General features: G+C 50.5%; 1 protein-coding gene across 2 annotated transcripts in view; it reads left to right on the top strand.

Moving 5' to 3' along the window:
* DLGAP2 (DLG associated protein 2) overlaps positions 1–19,173 on the top strand; it is a 145,426-nt gene that overhangs the window by 18,385 nt on the left and 107,868 nt on the right. Inside the window, exons 2-3 of one of the 2 annotated variants that reach the window (XM_058659845.1) lie at positions 7,302–7,405; positions 18,579–18,633. In XM_058659845.1, coding sequence (XP_058515828.1) covers positions 7,391–7,405; positions 18,579–18,633 — 70 coding nt within the window. In that variant the 5' untranslated portion in view covers positions 7,302–7,390. The remainder of the gene's footprint in view (positions 1–7,301; positions 7,406–18,578; positions 18,634–19,173) is intronic. The other variant, XM_058659844.1, reaches the window with a different exon arrangement.

The raw sequence follows: 19,173 nt of genomic DNA, 5'->3' as shown, positions 1-19,173 counted from the left end.
CAGTGCCTGTCTGAATAGGTGGCCCCCTTGTTGTATAAGTTTAAATGAAATGATAGTTCTTCTAATATTGAACTGTTAGACCATGTTAATACACTACTGGATTCTGTTTGCTAACCTTCTGTGGGAAAATGCATACTTTTTTGTTGGTGAGTTGGAATATCATTTTTTTATTTTTTTAAAGATTTATTTTTATTTGTATTGCAAAGTCAGATATACAAAGAGGAGGAGAGACAGAGAGGAAGATCTTCCGTCCGATGATTCACTCCCCAACTGAGCCGCAATGGCCAGTGCTGCGCCGATCCGAAGCCGAGAACCAGGAACCTCTTCCAGGTCTCCCACGTGGGTGCAGGGTCCCAATGCATTGGGCCGTCCTCGACTGCTTTCCCAGGCCACAAGCAGGGAGCTGGATGGGAAGTGGGACTGCCAGAATTAGAACCGGCGCCCATATGGGATCCCGGGACTTTCAAGGTGAGTACTTTAGCCGCTAGGCCATGCTGCTGGGCCCTGGAATATCATTTTAAGTGCAATCAATTTTGATGTGTATTTTTCTCCCAATAGACTGCCCTAACAAGCTCATCATTGCATTTTTCTACAACCCCTCCCATGATCCCGGTAGCCATTAATGGACTTCGGCCATTCATCGCGTCACTTTGGCTTGGTACTTGATCACCACAGTTTACCTCAGTCACCACAGACTACCTCAGTCTACCTCAGTCACTGCAGTCTACCTCAGTCACCACAGACTACCTCAGTCACTGCAGTCTACCTCAGTCAATACAGTCTACCTCAGTCTACCTCAGTCACCTCAGTCTACCTCAGTCTACCTCAGTCACCACAGACTACCTCAGTCACCGCAGACTACCTCAGTCACTACAGTCTACCTCAGTCTACCTCAGTCACCTCAGTCTACCTCAGTCTACCATAGACTACCTCAGTCACTGCAGTCTACTTCAGTCTACCTTGGCCTACCATGGTTACTGTTTTCTACCTCATTTTATCAATCACCTATGGTTGCAACCCCCTTCTCAATGCTCATTCTCCTCCATATCTTCATTGTTTCTCACTCAGTTTTCATTTTTCCAGTGTCTATCTTCTAGAGAAACATCTGTGGGTGGGAAAGCTTTTAGAATCCTGGATGTCTTGAAAATGTTATTCCCACAGAAAATCTAATTTTACCAAGCATTGAAGTCTCAATTCACAACTATTTTCCTGCAAAACTACTGCCATCTGCCAGACACTATGGTTAATGGAAAGGCAGATTCTAACTCATGGCTTCTCTCAAAAGGTAATCTCTTCCATCTTTTCCCTGACACCATTTTGTCTATTTTGCATATTGTTGAAAGTCCACAAAGATGTGCCTAGCACATGCAAAGCTTGCGGTCATTCTATTTCTCTGTTAGTGCTGTTGGGTATTTGGTAAGGTTTTCTACATTCAAGACACTTCTCTTTGGGTTCTGTGAGATCTCCATCTGTATTTCTTTATGTTTTTAATTTATCAAAACAAGTGTTTGTATCTGTTTGAAAGGCAGAGAGGCAAAGACACAGAGAGAAGTGAGTAGAGATCTATTCACTTGGTCCATTCCCCAGATCATCGCAGCTGGGAATGGGCCAAACCAGCACCCCAGAATTTAATCTGGGTTTCCCATGTGGGTGGTAGGAACTCATATGTGAGTCATCACTGCTGCCCCCTGAAGCTTCATATTAGCAGGAGACTGGAGCTGGAAGCAGAGCAAGAATTTGACCGAAGGCCCCCGGTAGGGAGTATGGGTGTCCTGGTAATTCCCAAGTGCCATGCCAGATATCTGTTCCACTTGCATTGCTCTCTGGCCTCGCTATACTCTTTGGTAATTTTCCTGGGACTGTTCTTCCTTTCCAGGGGTTGGTTGGTCTTCCTGGGCTGTGGCTTCTGGGCTGACTTTCAGGCCTTCTATCTGATAGTGACTTTGTCTCACCATAGGAATGGGTATCAGAAGATTTCAATGCGAGTCACAAAGAGCCACTCCCAGCTGCTGGCTTTCCTCCTCAGGGGACCTTTCCAACAAGGCAGCTCTGTGGCCTCCCCATTTGGGCATCCTGCACAGCCCCCAGCTCATACTTGCCCCCCAGAAGGGGAAAGGCCACTATGCAGGTGCCAGAGTGTTCCAGTTGCTCCTGGTTCCCAGGGGACACCACACAGGTGGAGGTGGTGAATGTGGAAGCAGTGCTCCTGGGGAGAGACAGGGTGAGTCCCTGTGGGCTCCTGGCCGTGGCTTTGGTCGTCGACACCTCAGCACACAGCATTGCTTTGTATGAGTTAAAAACACTGACTGGCATATAGTCTGGATCCCTTGATGCTGGAGTCATGACCACTGGACCCATAGCTTGCATTCCTCTGTGGGGCACAACACTGCATGTGCTCAGCAATACCCTGTGCTGCTCCATGAAATCGCCAACAATAAACATGAAAGTGTGGAAGCCATGGCAGAGTAGAGCTGGGCGAGTGTGTCTGCCCAAGTGTGGGCTGAGACGGGTGAGGCACTTTGCTTCCCCTGTCCAGTTATATGGCAACTGCAGGTGTGAGGGGTTGTCTGGATCTCACAGGAATCACGTGTCATCAAGAAATAAGTCACAGATTTTATTTCTTTTGCACAAAAATACTCACCTATTAATTCTCCCACAAGCTTTTTTGAGGCACACTTACCTGTTTGACGTGAGCCCTGATGTCACCAGCAATTTTCAGCAAGTGGGTGAACGTGTAAATGTGGTGTCACCCACTGTGAGGAAAGGCTGCCTCTCATAGACCCCGTCACTCTCTGCTCACGGCCCTCAACGCCTTACTGGGGCAGCTAGTCACCTGACCGAGCCTCTGCTCCTCAGGAACCCTCAGGATTCCCATGTATCTGACTGAGATTTCCCGGCTTTTAGTCAAGTCTTTCATGTCCTATGTAGAGATTTATAAGGTGGTGATCAGAGGAGAGATGAGGGACTGTGTCATGATGCCTCTGCCTACAGGCCCTGCCTTGTCCACTCTCTCTGGCCGTGGTGCCAATCTCCCAACCCTCTGTGTGTTCTGCTTCTGCCCACAGCCCCTGCCTTGTCCGCACACTGCCTCTGGTCATGGTGTCTGTCTTCCAGTCCTCAGTGTACCCTGCTTCTGTTCCTGGCTTCTGCCTTGTCCACTGACTGTGGCATGGTGTCCCAGGATTGCACACTATGCATCCTGTGTTCGGGCTCAGCGTCTCTGCTCAGGGCCCTTGCTGGCCATCCAACCATCTGTGTGTCATCGTGTTCCCCAGGGGTCTCCACTTTGCCTGTGCTTCCTTGAAGTCTGAGTCAGATGGTGGCCCCTGGGGTGTCTCCAGCAGCTGTGTCCTTTTATCATCTCAATGCTCACAGCCCAGTCCCCAACTGAGTTCAGAGAGCAGCAAGTGCTCAGGGCTCCAGGCGCTCTCGGGCCCTGGTGGCTCCCGTGAGAGCCCTGGCTGCAGTGTGAGCAGCTTCTAGCTGCACTCATGGTGCCAGTAGGTGGGCAGGGTCTGGGACAGCCCTGACCCCGGGTCTGCAATGCATGGTGAACACTTAGATGCAGGAGCAGACCAAGGCTCTGCCACCCACCGCTGCCCAGCGAGATTCTAACAGAAGAGCTTGGAGAGAAGAGCTGGCTTTCCCTTCCAACTGCCTCCCCACATTTGTATTTGAAATTCTTTCATGTTTTTCAATCTTAATCAGCTGAGCCACCCCAAATGGGTGCCAGTTCTTCCTCTTGCACTTCTGTTTGGGTCATTCGCAGCCAGAGGTCTGTGGTTGCTCTTGTCAATGGGAAGTCGGCTCCATGTCATCCACAGGAAGTCAGCTCCAGTGTCCATGGGAAGTTGGTTCCTCGTCACCCACAGGAACTTGGCTCCATGTCACCCATGGGAAGAAGTCTTCATGTCATCTGTGGGAACTCAGCTCTGTGTTTCCCACAGGAAGTAGTCTCCATATCATCTGTGGGAACTTGGCTCCGTGTTGGCCATGGGATGTAGTCTTCATGTCATCCATGGGAACTCAGCTCCCATGTCAGTGACAGGATGGCAGTGGTTTACCTGCAGCTCTCAGGGTTGGGGGATGTCACTCTGTTCCTCCCTATCTCCCCATGAGTCTTCTTGACAACTCTCAGGTCCAGGGATTGGGTCGGGGTTCACTCTACATCTGCTGCTGACCTCTTGCCTGCATCGCTCTTGCCCATAGTCAGGATCCTCCAGAATGGGGCAGAGGGAACTCCCTGATCCCCACTTGACCACTGGTCAGGCAGTCCCAGAGCAGGTGTTCAGAGCTTCAGTTTCTTTGGCCTCTGAGGTTGTATCCATGCCTGGCTCTTGGTTGGCTGCATTCCAGGTGTCTTGGTGCAGACCCTAAGTGGACATCATCCAGGCTGACCACACATCCATGGAGAACAATATTCAGAATTTCACCCTAGACTGTGTGTTCCCACCATGTCCCTTTCTGGTCCTATAGATGGAAGGCTCTGCTGAGCCAGTTTCCCATGTGTGGCATTTGCCCAGATGTCTGGGGGCCATAGGAAGCAGGTTAGGGAAACACCTCAGCCCCAACAATAAGCCAATTTCCAAAGGAAGTTCTCTGGGAGTTAAGATTTGTGTGGCTGTGGGTGACATTTATTCAGCTATGCCTGGTTTGAGAAATGAGGAGACAGAGCAGGAGCTGAGGGTCAGCAGAGCCTCCCTTGTCCCCCTCAGCTCTGTTGTGGCCTTTCTGGGCATGCCTGTGAGCAGGCCATGAGGATTGGTCAGCTATGGGGACGAGGTCAGCTTGTGAGTATGGTGGGCTATAGGAGCATGATGGGCTGTGGGGGTGAGGTGGACTGTGGAGGTGTGATGGGCTGTGGGGGTGTGGTAGGTTGTGGGGGTATTATGGGCTATGAGCAGTGGGGGCATGATGAGCTGTAGGGGCATCTGGTGCTGTGGGGGCAAGGTGGACTGTGGGGGCAAGGTGGGCTGTGGGGGTGTGATGGGTTGTGGGCAGTAGGGGCATGGTGAGCTGTAAGGGCATCTGGTGCTGTGGGGGCAAGGTGGGCTGTGTGGGCTGATCAGCTTGTGAGCATGGTGGGCTGTGGGAGTGTGGGTCAGCTGTGGGGAAGTGGTCCAGGTGTGCAGCCAATACTGTGCTTGCTCATGCCCCGGGGTTTCCTGTGAAGCCACCCATGGGTCTTGTCCCACGGTCAGGGTGTTTTCCACATTGTGCAGGCCACAGGTTCAAATTTAGTCTAGTTCCCATGAATGCCAATGTCTGGCTGCAGGTGGGGATCTCTGGGCGAGCTGGAATCTGGCAGCCTGGGAAGTGGCTATGTGGTCGGCCTCATTTTCATGGCACCTCTGACTCCTGTGCTGACCAACTTCGGGGTGATGCCAGGGGTTGGCCATCTAGCTGTATAGCCACCGGAGTCCTGGGTTGTGCTGGCAGATGCTGGTCCATATGAGCCTGCAGAGACACAGGGACATGAAGAATCCCACTGCCACGCAGAAGTGGTGTAGAGATGCCGCAAGGGCAGACAGGAGGTGGGGGCAGGTGAGGCCATGTCTCAGGACGTCACGGTTGTGTGTGGGTGCCTGGTCTGTGTGAGACCCAGTTTTCTGCCATTTGTACCCAGAACATACAAGCTGAGGTCAGAGGGAATTCATGAGTGAGAGAATCCAGGGTGGAGAGTGTGGACATCACAGATAATATTGGGACTCATGATGGTTGTAGAGATTTTTGCTCAAGAATCAGAATGGTGGAGATGAACAGGTTGGTTTTCATGGTGAATGTAAATGATACCAGCTAATTAGACAAACCTATGAGATGTTGTTAGACCAGTTACCATAGAAAATGTTAATACAATGTGCTTTTCAACTTGGTGGTCTAGAAGGAGTTTTTCATGACAGAGACTGGTAAAAAGGACAGATATAATGGGACACAGAACCCTCCTCAAGTGTAGTAATCTGTGAATATGCTGAGCAGAATGGGAGAGTGGATGGATGGAGGATGGACTGTGCACCCACAGGCTGCTGTGTCCCAGGTGATCCCCAGGGGAGAGGGGAGGATTGGCATGTCACATGGAGTGTGGCCACATGAATGTCATATCCAACAATCCCAGAATCTGAGACAACTGCCAGGAAAGGTAGACAATCTGGGACCATGTGAGTGGGCACAGGTGTTGTGGTTATATTTGGGTCCAACATGCAAGTCCTTGCGCCCCCGGCTCCGCATGCTGGATCCTGTCCCCGGGAACTCACAAGAAAAAACCCAGAGTGGAATGGAATCCTCCACTGCCTGAACACCAGGGATGCACAGGGCTGGTCATGACCCTCTGGGGAAGCAGCCCGAGTGTGTGTGTGGCAGGGCAAAGCTCAGAACTCTGCAGTCTGCAAGTGGTGGGTAGAAGGTCACGATCCTCCATGGAGGCAGCCAGAGTATACATCTGGTGGGGGCAAAGGTCAGAGGTCTGCAGTATATGAGTGGTGGGTCGAAGGTCGCAGTCCTGCAATGTGCATGATGGGTCAGGGGTGCCTATCCAGCCAGGTGCTCAAAGGTCAGGATTCTACCATGTACCTGTGCAGGTTGAGGGTGGCTGTCAGCTCTGAGGGCAGAGTCTCTGCAGTGGGCACCTCACCACTGCCCTAACTGGTGGTCCCTTATTCTCCCTCAGCCAGTGGCTCCTCCCGTCACACATAGCTTCCTCGTGGTTCCTTCAGAAACACTTGGTGTCATTGGGGCGGTCCTGGGGAGCGATGGTAACTTCCTAATGTTGGTGTGTGATAACAGATGGGATTTTGTGGTTCACTGACATGCATGTTTACAGGGAAGATGGGATGAATTGTTATCTCTCCCAGGAGTACCTGCTACATTCAGTGGGCCTGCCAGGCTCCTGCAGCCCCAGTTCACACTGCTGGTCCTGCTGCATGTGTCTGCGTTCCCATGAGGTTAATGTTCCGGAGTTTTCCATCCTATTTCCGTTTCAAGTCTGTTATAGGTTTTCCACAAATCATCCACTGTGCAAGAGTATGATGCTTGCCAGAGATCCCTCAGCAGTGCCAGGTGTTGGTCATGTGGGCTGTATGGTTTATGGTTACACTGTGTGCCCTGTGCTGTGTGCCCAGTGGTGCCAGGTGCTGGCCATGTGGGCTCCCTGGCTCACGGTTACACTGTGTGCCCTGTGCTGTGTGCCATGTGCTGTGGACTCTGGAGCCCCTTCACTGGCTGCTGGGTCTTCGTGGCAGCCCTGTTGCAGATCAGCTGACCCAGTGGATGCTTCTCAGTTCCTGATTTCATTTTGCTTGTCCTAGGTTTCCTCACGTGAAGCCCGGCCTTAGCACTTTGCCGTGTCTCCCCAGCTGCTGTGAAACACCCTTGGCCTGCACCAGCGTTGGCCACCATGGGGACAGCTCAGGTACTGTGTGCTCTGCTCCCCTGTCCTGCCATGGCCCCTGGTCCGACCCTTAGGTTGTGGTGGCTTTCCTGGTGGTCTCCCAGCTGCTGTCCACTCAGATGGGCTATGTTCCTGAACCTTGGAACCAGAGCCTGGTATGAGAGGCTGGGAGGATGGTGTGGTGGTGGGGAGACACAGGAGGTGAGCAGCTGGGCCCTGCTGCTTGGGGTGTGGGTGGGTCCTGTGCAGAGCTGTCCTCCCTCCCCCAAGTCCACAGTACATGCCCACGTGACTACAGAGTTCCTGTTCCTCTCACTGGGCTCTCAGTTCTCCGCAGCCAGATCTTGCTCTGGTTTCCATGCTGTTCTGATCTTTGCTTCATGGCATCTGCCATGTTATTTGTGTTTCCTCCTTTCATCTGGATTTTCATGGGTGCCTCTCTGTTGGTGTTTTCTCAGCCACCAACTCCCTTTGTTGAACGCCAGCCACTTTCCCCCAGTGTTCCTCCTGGTGGAGCTGTCGTCTGTTACATTTTCTTGCAGGGACCGGGGCCATCTGCTGAGTCTTTCCTGGTGGAAATTGCTGGAAACCCTTTTTATTAAGGGTGTGGCCTGGTCCTGGGCCCCCTTAGGCCCATTACCCTTTGACTTGGGCCCTGGTTTCCAGGTGGCCACTCTGTGAAGCTCCTGTATGTTTCACTCCTGGTTTCAGCTGTGCCGCGATTGATGATGATGATAATGGTGATGATAACACGGATTCCTGTCTTCAGTGTGGCTAAGGGCAGCACAGTTACTCTGCCTCTGTGGTCTCCCCAAAAGATGCAGCCTTGGCTACCTCTAGGGAGTGTGTGTGTCCCACAGGGAATGGCTGGATCTGATTCTCCTGGGTGTGACCCTCCAACACCAGGGGTCAAGGGTGCTGGGGAAGGCATTTCCCACTTGGAGGGAGGGTTGGTGCCCAGAGCTCCCTGATGTCCGGAGACCCCACAGGCCAGCAGAGCCGAGGGTGGTGTGGGTGTGGGGTCTGAGGTCTTGCCAGCTGATCACTCTCTGCTTCTCCCATGCTTGGCTGAGCCTGGGGTGAGGGATTTCCAAAACTGCCAATGGTGCATGTCTGGGGCAGACGGCTGCAGTTCTGACCATGGAGGCCAGATGGTCTCATGGGGTCTACTGGCAGTGGGAGATTCGCATTCTGGGAGCAGGTGAGGGTGGATCCATGTGGCCCTAGTGTCGTGGGATGCCAAGTTCCAGCCAGGACAGCTGGTTGAAGCCACACAGGAACATGTGGGCCTCATCATTAATCTCTGATGGGCATCAAGTCAGTGGTGCTGGTGTTAGGACCAGATGATACACATAGCTTTGAGAAGTAAACAATTGTAAGGTTTTATTCAGCAAGTTGAGGAGTTAAACGAAGTAGAGAATGTAGGAAGTCATCCTGGGGTGTCTGCCTACTACCTGGTAGGCATGACCTAGAGCTTGTCTGCCCTGATCTAAGGTGTAACTTCCATCCCTGCATATAGTATGTGACCTTTGATATGATTGGAAGGTCAGCAGGATTAGGCATGCCTTTCATCCAATCACAGTGTCATTGTTGGGTGAACAGACTACCTGAAAACACCCTCTTATCCTCCATTTTCTTAGACCTTCCTAAACCTGGAACTTGGGCTGAGTTAACAGACATTCCTCACCAGCTTGTCTCCGGCCGTCTCCCCACTCTCAGTGACCTCGGGGCTAGTTGGCAGGTCTAAACCCCGAGAAGAGAATACTTGTGAAAGTGTTGTGTGCTTGACTAATGAGAGACTCCCTGTGGACATCGTGATGATTATGAGGCAAATCGCTTGTCTGTCCTATAAGAAGTGACACTGGCTGCGTATCCTACCTCAGAAAAGCAGAGGGGAGGGGTGGTTGGGTATACTCCCTGTGTCCACCCTGCCAAGTCCTAACTTACAGGAAAGTACAGGAAGAAGTCTGTGGATAATGGAAGGAAAACACAGGCTCATTTTAGTGCAGAAAGGTTTTTTTTATTGTTATTTCATTTTATGACACAGTTCCATAGGCTCTGGGATTCCCCCAACCCCTCCCCATGCCCTCCTCCCATATTGAATTCCTCCATATTGTTACATTAATACAGATCATAACCAGTCATGTTTCCTTTATTACGGACATGGACCATGCAGAGAGTCCAGCATCTCATTGTCCAGACATACTCAACAATTTCATTGGGAAACCATCCCCAGTCTGAAAGTAGAGCTGGCAGAGTATCATCCCCTCCAATGAAAAGCCACTACACAACTTCAACAATAATTTACAACATCATGAAGTTAATTGACATGGTATTGAGTGACCAACATGTTAGAATATGCAAGTTCTTAACCACATCTTATAACTACTTCATTGACATCTCGATTTTAGTTTATACACAACCGGCTGCTATACACCTTAAAATAGTTACAGGGTACTATTCAGTTGTCTTGTGTCTATTTTCATTATTATATTTAGGAACTTATATTCAAGCATGATTTCTACTTAACTGCGTGAATTTTAGGATCGTCCAAACAGGCTTATAACTCTAAGAAGGCATATGTTAACAATTGAGGAGCAGAACAGTTTTAGGAGGCGTGTGCAGAGAAATCTTCAATTCCTTAGTAAGGAGCAACTTTGTGTCCAACCTAGTAAGGTATATGGGAGTCCAAGCTAACTGTTTCCTGTCTGTTCTAAGCTTTCCTTATTTGTCTCTGTCTGTCTGATCTATTTTTTGGTAGCTCCAGAGCGACCCTAATGATCATTCCAAGAGAGGATAGGGATCCAAAGTTGGAATTAAGTAAGGACCAGAGAAAGCTCCTCTCCCAAGTCCTGAAGGAAGTTTTCTGTTCTGTTTCGGAAGACTTTTCAGGGCTCCTGACTGTTTTTCCAATGTCATTAGATCCTGTGAGGAAGGATCTGGGCATCTTCCATCGCGTGTGGGAGATCTGAAAAGGAGTGGATGACCTCAGAGTTCATGGCGTACGAAGGTGCTCCAATTCCCTGTGATCTCCTTGACAGTTGGGATATAGCCCTTGGTGCCCATACTGATAGTCCTTGGTGAGGATCCGGGAGTCTGCAGCGTTGGGATACAAGCCTCCTCCTGTCTTCCTACTCCAATCTGGGGTCCCCACTGCTCTGTGCATATGACCTCCTGTTAAGAGGCTGTCAGGATCGCTGTTGAATCGACTGTATGTCTTTATAGTTTTTGCTAGTGTCTAATGCAGATTCAAGTCAGCTGTGTGTAAGTTACCTGTTACAATCTTTTTTTTAATATTTATCTATTTTTATTGGAAAGGCGGATATACAGAGAGGAGGGGAGACAGAGTGGAAGATCTTCTGTCCGATGGTTCACTCCCTAAGTGACCACAACAGCCGGTGCTGAGCCGTTCCGAAGCCTGGAGCCAGGAGGTCTTCTGGGTCTCCCATACGAGTACAGGGTCCCAAGACTTTGGGCTGTCCTCAGCTGCTTTCCCAGGCCACAAGCAAGGAGCTGGATGGGAAGCAGGGCTGCCGATATTAGAACTGGCGACCATATGGGATTCCAGTGCATGCAAGGCAAGGATTTCAACCACTACACTATTGTGCCGGGCCCTACAATCTTGATAGGTTATACTTAACTTCTTCTTCACACATTCCAAAAAGGTGGAGGATTTCTCTGCTCTCCTGACCCATTACGGAATAACATAGGGTATTAGGTTTTACAGTTGTTTGATGTAGATCATAAGTAGTCTGCCTCTCAGTGATTATTGGTTCATTGGTTACATCACCATATCTTATTGCATGTGGTACAGGTTGGTTGAGGTTGAAATAATATAATTTACAGGTACTATTTTGACATCATTTCATCTTAAATTAAAGCAAACATGTGGTATCTGACCTTTTGGGATTGGCTCATTTCCCTTAACATAATGGTTTCCAGTTGGGCCCATTTGTCCACAAAGAACTGCATTTTGTTTGTTTTTTTGTTTTTGTTTATAGCTGAGTAGTATTCCATGGAGTAGATGAGCCATAGCTTTCTTATGCTGTCTTCTGTTGATGGGCATTTCGGTTGCTTCCAAGTTTTTGCAGTTACTGATTGTGCTGCTGTGAACATGGGGGTGCATGTTGGTTTCTTGTGTAACAGGTGTTTTGGGTATATTCCTAGAAGAGCTATTGCTAGATCATATGGTATGCAGATTTTCAGTTGTTTCAGTATTCTCCATACGGATTTCCATAAAGGCTGTACCAATCTGCAGCCCCACCAACAGTGGGGTAGAGTTCCCTTTTCCCTGCATCCTCGCCAGCAAGTGTTGTTGGTGGTTTTTTGTATGTAAGCCATTCTTACTGGTGTTAGGTGGTACCTCAGTGCTGTCTTAATTTGAATTTCCCTTGTTGCCAGAGAGCTTGAACATTTTTTCATATGTTTGTTTGCCATTTGTGTCTGTTCCTTTGTGAAGTGTCTGTCCATTTCCCATGCCCATTTCTTGAGTGGTGTTTATTTTGGTGTTTTGGTTGTTCTGGAGATCTTTGTGTATTCTGGAGATTAGCCCCCTGTCACCCATGTAGTGTGCAAAGCTCTTCTCCCATTCTGTAGGTTGCTTTTTTACTTTGTTGATTGTTTCCTTTTGCTGTACAGAAGCTTTTTAGTTTGATGTAGTCCCATTTGCTTATTTTGGTCTTGATTGCTATAGCTTTTGGTGTTTTTTTTTTTTTTTAAGGAATTCAGGATCTACACCTAAATGTTGCAGGGTGTTTCCAATGTTTTCTTCCCAGAGTTTGAAGGTTTCTGGATGTAGGTTTAGGTCTTTTGTCCATTTAGCTTTGGTCTTAGTGTATGGTGAAAGATATGGGTCTAACTTCTTGTTTCTGCAGGCTATCAACCAATTGTCCCAACAGCATTTATTGAAGAGTTCTTCAAAGGTTTAAATCCTATGTTTTCTGAGCTTCTTCTCTGTAAGCTGCTGGCACTCCTTTTCTGGGGCTGGGGGCAGTTTGAAGCTATTCCTTCTGGTTCCACACACACGTTTCATGGTGCCCACAGGTGTTTGCTTGCCAAGATAGTGGGATCCGTGCTCCTTGTCATACAGAGAGCTGTGTAAGTAGTGGTCAGGGCAGGTCCCTTTCAGGGAGCGTCCTGTCAGTCCAGAAGTCCCTCCTGTGTGGACACACCATGCCTGTGTAGACATACCACATATGGGCTGATATGTATCCCATCATGTCTCATGTGAGAGGCAGGAGCCAGCTGCTTGAGTGTCTGTCTGCCTCATGACAGGGCTGGTCTCAGAGGAGCAAGAGGGATGGGACTTCTGGGCCCCCTGGTGTCTGTCCTGGCGACCCTGATGTTCCTGATTTGCTTAGGACTTTGAAGAAGCATAAACAGATGGCAATTTTGTGTGGATATGACCGTGTTGGGACTTCTTCCCAAGTCCCTGTGATGCCTGCTCTGCCATCACACTTAAATTGTATCTTTAAACTACAACTCCGTTTGGTTTCACACAAGCATATGCACACAAGTATGCATCCATGCATATGTGTATGCTTACACTTGGCTTTTGTTTTGTATGTATACATACGTATGTGTACACTTGCTTGCTTTTCTTTGGCTTGAAGTCTTCGCTTGTCCCCTGCTACCATGACACTCTTTGCCTTGTTCCCTGGAAGAATTCATTGTGAGGCCTTTTGGCCTCAGGGGACAATCAGCAGGATGTGCATCTTCCTGACCCTGGCTGGCATGTCACCTCACGCATGCGGCAGGGCCTAATGGAGACTACATGGGCTGCATGTCTCTTCGCACATGTGGCAGGGCCTAATGGAGACTACATGGGCAATGTGTTACCTCACAAATGTGGTGGAGCCTTGTGGAAGCTTTGTAGACCATGTGTCACCTCACATGTGTGAAAAGGGGCCTGGTGGAAGCTACATGAGCCACATGTGTGACAGGGCCTGGTGGAAGCTATGTGGGTTGTGTGTCACCTCACATATGTGACAGGGCCTTGTGGAAGCTGCATGCACTGCATGTCATCTCATGTGTGCGGCAGGGCTTGATGGAAGCTGCATGCACTGAGTGTCACCTCGTGTGTGTGGCAGAGCCTGATGGAATCTTCATGCACTGCATGTCAGCTCATGTGTGCGGCAGGGCCTGATGGAAGCCATATGGGCTGGCGCCTTCCTGGGACAAGTTGGACCGTTGGAACTCACAAGGACACCCATTGGCTCCAACTCCACTGAGAGTTTCTGCCTCCTTGCTGTGCTCAGAACAATGGCTGTCAGTTGTGTGTTTTTAATTTTGTCTTCGGTGTGTTTATCTGATTGGAACAGCACATAGGCAGGGGTGTGAAGAGCTCCCAGGCCATGCTCACTTGGCAAACTACAGCTGGCAGTCTGGCCTCCAGGCCCTTGAGTTGCCTGCTGCCGCCTCCCGGGTGCACAGGAGTGGGGAGCTGACACCAAGGCCCAGTCAGGACTACAGCCTGGCCCAGCCACGTGGGCTGTGGGTGTCCTAGGGGGGCTTCTCCATAGCTGTGCTGAATGCCCCTGACTGAAGTTCCAAGTAAAATTGAAACGGCCCATGTGAAAGCTCACATGCTCATTCTCCACTTAACTGGCTGAGAGCTGTCCTTGGGCATTCTCACTGTTCCACACCCTCCCCAGATGTCACTGGCTCATGTAGGCATGCCCGGGGGGAGTGCTGCGTGTTGAGTTCGCAGCTCGTCCATGCTGGGGCTTCAACCTCACCTGGGTGATGGGGGCAGGTACAATGCTTCCTGGGACACCATGTCCTGTATCTGGGGGCCTGGCCACACCCTGGCTCCTCCTCCATATTCGACCAGCTTCCTGCTCATGTGCACCCTGGGAGGCAACAGGCCATGGTGGAAACTGCATGGGAGTGCATGGGTGCCCATCACACCCTGGGATGCAGGACTCCTGGCCATAGCTGACCCAGACCTTGCTGTTGGAGACATTTGTGGAGTCAAACAACAATTTGATTCAGTTTTCTCTCTATCTCCCTCCCTCTCTCATTATGTGACTGCTTTCCAAATAAACAAATGAGAACAGTTATGGGTGTCTAAAGGGTGGCATTGCCTTGCAGAGTGTCTCTGCGATACCCTGTGAGCCTGCAGGAGGTGTATGGCACCATTCTCAGACCTCTCAGCTGCCCCTTGCCTCCCTGTAAGTCTGCTTTTCCCAGAACCACATGAACGGAACTGCATGTCACACAGCTCTCTGTCGCTGGGTGCCCTGGAGAGCATCCCCACTATAGGATGGTCCACAGTGTGTGCAGGTGGAGCTCGGAAGAGTTCAGTCACTGGGGGACTCCAAGGTGTTTCTTAACCACCTGTGTGGGTTTGTTCCCTGCAGTGTGGAGGCCAGTGGCCCTGTCAGCTGCGATGCTGCTCATCTGAGGGACAGCGAGCTGTGGCCCACAGGCTGCTCTACGGGGCCACCCATGGGAGTGGCCACAGCTCTGGGAGGTTCACAGTCTCTGAGCTGTGGGTACCTGCCAGCCTCTGTGCTCGCCAAGGCACAGCCAGCCGCTGTATCCAGCTGAAGACTCCTGGTGCTGGCTGTTTGGTGTTGAGATTCCCCAGGAAGCAGAATGCCAGTCCTGTCTCTTCCTCAACTGGAATCTGTCACACGCAGAGTGACTGTGTAACAGAGCACACTGGTTGCTTAATGAGTAGGCTTAACTGGAACAATGCACCCTGCATTTATAGTTAAATCTATAAGTGTGTTTTAAAAACATCGATTACTTGAAAAGCAGTTAGAGAGAGAGCTCCTCCATCAGCCGGTTCCCTGCAGCAGCCTGCTCATGGGGCAACACTTGGTCTATCCTCACACTGCCAGGGACACTTGTGCTCTGCCTTGGCTCCTGTTGCGGACTTGGCGACTCCTTGGGGTAGTTGGTGTCAGTCCAAAGCAGACAGATTCTGTGCATATCTCTTCTCCCAGTCTGTGATGTGGTTTTAATTTTCTGGATACTTTAAGAAATTTCAGATGTTTCACTTCCTTCTACACTCTGAAGGTAAAATTGTGTTTCTCAACCTATCTGTCCACTGAAATTTCATAAATGATTTTATCATGAGTATTTCTTTGAGGTGCCAATTTAATTAGAAAAAATAGCCTGGCCTGTGCTGAAAAGAGAAAGTTGATTAATTCTTCATGGATTACTTTATCTGCAAAGGGATTTTGTTGGAGGAGAGGATGGCTGAATTTGTAATTAAATAATTGAATTTTTAGTATTAATTGGTCACCCTTTGTACACGCATCTGTACATTACATACACAATTAATAAAACCATGATATATTTCAAAAAGAAAAGTTCTTGGTATTTAAATGTAATTAAAGTTTAGCCATTTGTGAACTCTTGGTTCTCTAAGAGTAGATTCTTGTCCACAGCAATATTAGAGATAAAATTCCAGCAGAAGGAAAGGAGACCTCACCCTGTAGCTGTGCCCATGCCCCTGAACCACAGTGACGGGCACCAAAACTCAAGGAGAAAGCACTTGGACTGCCCAGCATCCATGATCCCCAGGTCGGGGATGGGGGCTGATGATGTTGAGAACAGACAGGATCCAACTCCTCCCCTTCTAACCCTGAAGACAGGACCCTCCTCCTCCCCTTCTTCTAATTCTGAGAACAGACAGGACTGCCAAGCACTCCTCGTCTCCTACCTTCAGTCTCCATCAACAGAGCGTTGAAGACACCTCAGCCACCCTACCCCTCACCCACCATGTCCTCATCCACATGTTCTCATGGCCAGCATCTGTTTTCCTTGCTGCCCTTCCACTCTTACTGTGCACACAGCTCCTGCAGCTGGGGCTGTTGTTGCAAATCGGGAGCTGGGCTGGGCGCCACACTGGCTGTGCCTGATTTTGGTGGCACTGCCCCCTGGGGAGCTGCATCTGGTGACTGCTAGGCTGGCCATGCCTATGAGTCACCTGCGTGGCCAGTGATGCGAGAGAGTTGGTGGCTGTCCCTGTATCAGGGCTCGGGATCTCAGCCCAGCTGCTAGAGGAGCTCGTGGGAAACGCCTTGTGGGTCTGCTGCCTAACAGGATCAGTTCTGCCTAGGATCCGGCGTCAGGCTCAGGCACAACAAATGGGACTCAGGTCCACACGCGGCTGGCTCTGGGAGCCTCTAGCAGTTCCAGCTGTGGTGTGGCTGGGTTTGAAGTCCCCTACTGGCCACATGGCCACTGCATGTGGCAGGCCCTCACTGCATGTGGCAGCTTGTGGCAGGCCCCCTGTGCCATCTCCTTTGTTCTGGTCTCTGAACCTTGCACGCAGCTGCTAGTTCAGGCGTGTGCTGTTTCTGAAAAGTTTGCTCTGGTGGAGTTCATTTCCACTCTAGCCTTTGTCTGGCTCCCCTTTGTTCCTGCTGCCACCCACCAAGATCAGGGCCCAGGTCTGCTGCCCAAGGTGTCTTTCTTCTCCATGTGAGCTCATTCGGGGCTGGCGGGCAAGCATCCTGGCCTCGCGCTCTTCTGGCAGCAGTCAGCTCTGGCTGGGTCTTAATGAGATGGACAAGTTCTTAGCCTGGTTGTGGTTGCTGGTGTTGTTGCTGAATGGAAAAATGATTTAGCTGACTCAAGGTGAGGAGACCAAGATAATTAGATCTGGTCCATTACATGCATCCAGAGGCAGCTTTTATTGCAGTGTTTCTGCAAGCTTGGTGTCTTTTAATGTGAAATCAAATGAGAGCTGCGGGCACTGTGATTGACGCCTTTGGCTGTGGACTATACAGAGAAGGGAACGACAAGCTAAGGAACCTCATAGTGGCATGCATGACCCAGAACCACAGTGGGCTCATAAAATCAGCTGCACACCCTTAGCACAGGACCCCATGGAATCAGGTGCACACAGTGTGTCCACATAATAAGCTGCACACAGTGAGTCCACGGAATCAAGTATACACAGTGAGTCCATGGAGTGAGGTGCACAAGTGTGTTCATGGAATCAGCTGCACACAGTGTGTCTGTGGAATCAGGTGTACACAGCACACCTGTGGAATCAGATGCACACACTGTCCACAGGATCAAGGAACTGGCTGAGGTGTACTGTGACCACATGAGCTGGGGCTATCTGCACATGGGAGGCCTCAAATGGATCCCTCCAGGTTGGTGGATATGGCTGTTTGTGCTGCTGCCTGCATCACATGTGTGTTGTTTTTGTATATTTCAATGCATAGGTGTAGCTGGGAGTCCTGGGGGCATTTGTGCCTCTGCTTGGGGCAGATTCATTGGCCAGGAGAGCTTTGTGCTCAGGGGTAATGTGTGCAGTGGCCGGCACTGGGGACATGTGGAGGGACCAGGACTAGCTGAGACCTGTGTGATGTGGGCCGTGGATCCCAGTGCCCTCACTGCCAGCAGCCACCATGGGGTAGCCTCAGGTAGTTCAGCAGCTTGACCAGTGTAAGCAGCCAGGGCCACAAGGCCAGCTCTGGATTCTTCAGGAAAGCAGAGGAAAACACAAATGACGATGTGTGCAAAGTCCCCTCATCAGGTGTGTTCTCCCTTGATCACATGGTACCTACTTCCCCTAATCCTCTGCTGCACAAGCTGCCCCAATCTCTCTTGGCTGTGGTCCAGGTTTGGATCAAATGTTTATTTTCAGGCTCTTCCCTTTCATTTAACCAGCATTCTAAACACAGCACCAATACAGCTTACTGAGAGATAGTTTATTTTGGATGTGAGGAAATCACAGACACACTTGGGCCGTGTTTAAGGATACAGTGAGCTGGAAAGGAACAGGTGGAGGTGAGAGAGGGAATCTACCTTCTGTCCTCTGTTATCTGCAGGAAGAGAGAGACAGAGACAGAGCGCTTCTCCCTTGCCAGGCTTCTCAGGAGCTTAGGAAGGGGTGTAGGGATGTGACACCCCCCCAGGTCTCAGGCGAGGGGAGGTGCTTCCTAGGGAAGGGGCCTTCTGAATGACAGGTAGGAGGATGGGGCTACATGGGATAGGAAAGGCGTGAGACTGAACTAACTAGCCAACTCCCTGCCTCACGCCACAGCCCACTGGGAGCATGGGCATGTTCCCAGTGTTCCACAGTTCTCTTCCTCCATGAACATGCCTGGGTTAAAGCCAGGAAGAGACAGGCTCTCACTGTCCAGCAGTTCTGTGTTCATGGGCTGTGGTGGCACTGAGCTGGAGCACCTAACATTGCTAATGCGTCTCCCTTGTTTGGCAACAGGTGCTGCCCGGAATCCTGCAGAAGCACTGCTGCATTCTCCCGGACAGGAACACAGGTATGAGCTGGGCCGATGGACAAGGGGGACACTGAGAGGCAAGGGGGAGCTGCGAGAGACAACGAGGGAGGGGCAGGGGGCTCCAGGAAGCGCCCCCTGAGACAGGCGAGCCCTCGGGTGGATGTTCTGTTTGCTGAGCCTTGCGTGTGCTTTTGTTGTTTTTTGGTGCATGATTTGATGTCAACTGAGAGAGGCAGTAAGCTGTGTGAGAAGAGTGTTTCTGCCCCATGTGAGTCCCGGCTGTGCTCAGAGCTGGCTTCGTGGGGGAGTTTCCATGGTTGTTCTCTGAGATTCTGAGAAGCTGCTTGTCTTGCCAAGTGTGTGCTTTGTGTGCTCACTGGCTGGCTCAGGGAGCACCATAGCCCGGCCATGGGTCTGTCTGCTGTGGCTACCTGGCTCATGGCCAGGGCCCAGTTGGGTGTGAGTTTTACTCTTGAACGCAGCAGAGGTTTTGGTGATCAGGACCCTCACAGGGGCTCTAGGGGAGCTTGGAGTCATGGAAGCCATGGGACAGAGCCCCGAGTTTGGCCCCCTTAGTTA

This window comes from Ochotona princeps, unplaced genomic scaffold (assembly GCF_030435755.1).
Source record: "Ochotona princeps isolate mOchPri1 unplaced genomic scaffold, mOchPri1.hap1 HAP1_SCAFFOLD_116, whole genome shotgun sequence".
Classification (NCBI taxonomy): Eukaryota; Metazoa; Chordata; class Mammalia; order Lagomorpha; family Ochotonidae; genus Ochotona; species Ochotona princeps.
The sequence above is the reverse complement of the archived record's forward strand: the minus strand, read 5'-3'. Positions and strand labels throughout refer to the sequence as shown.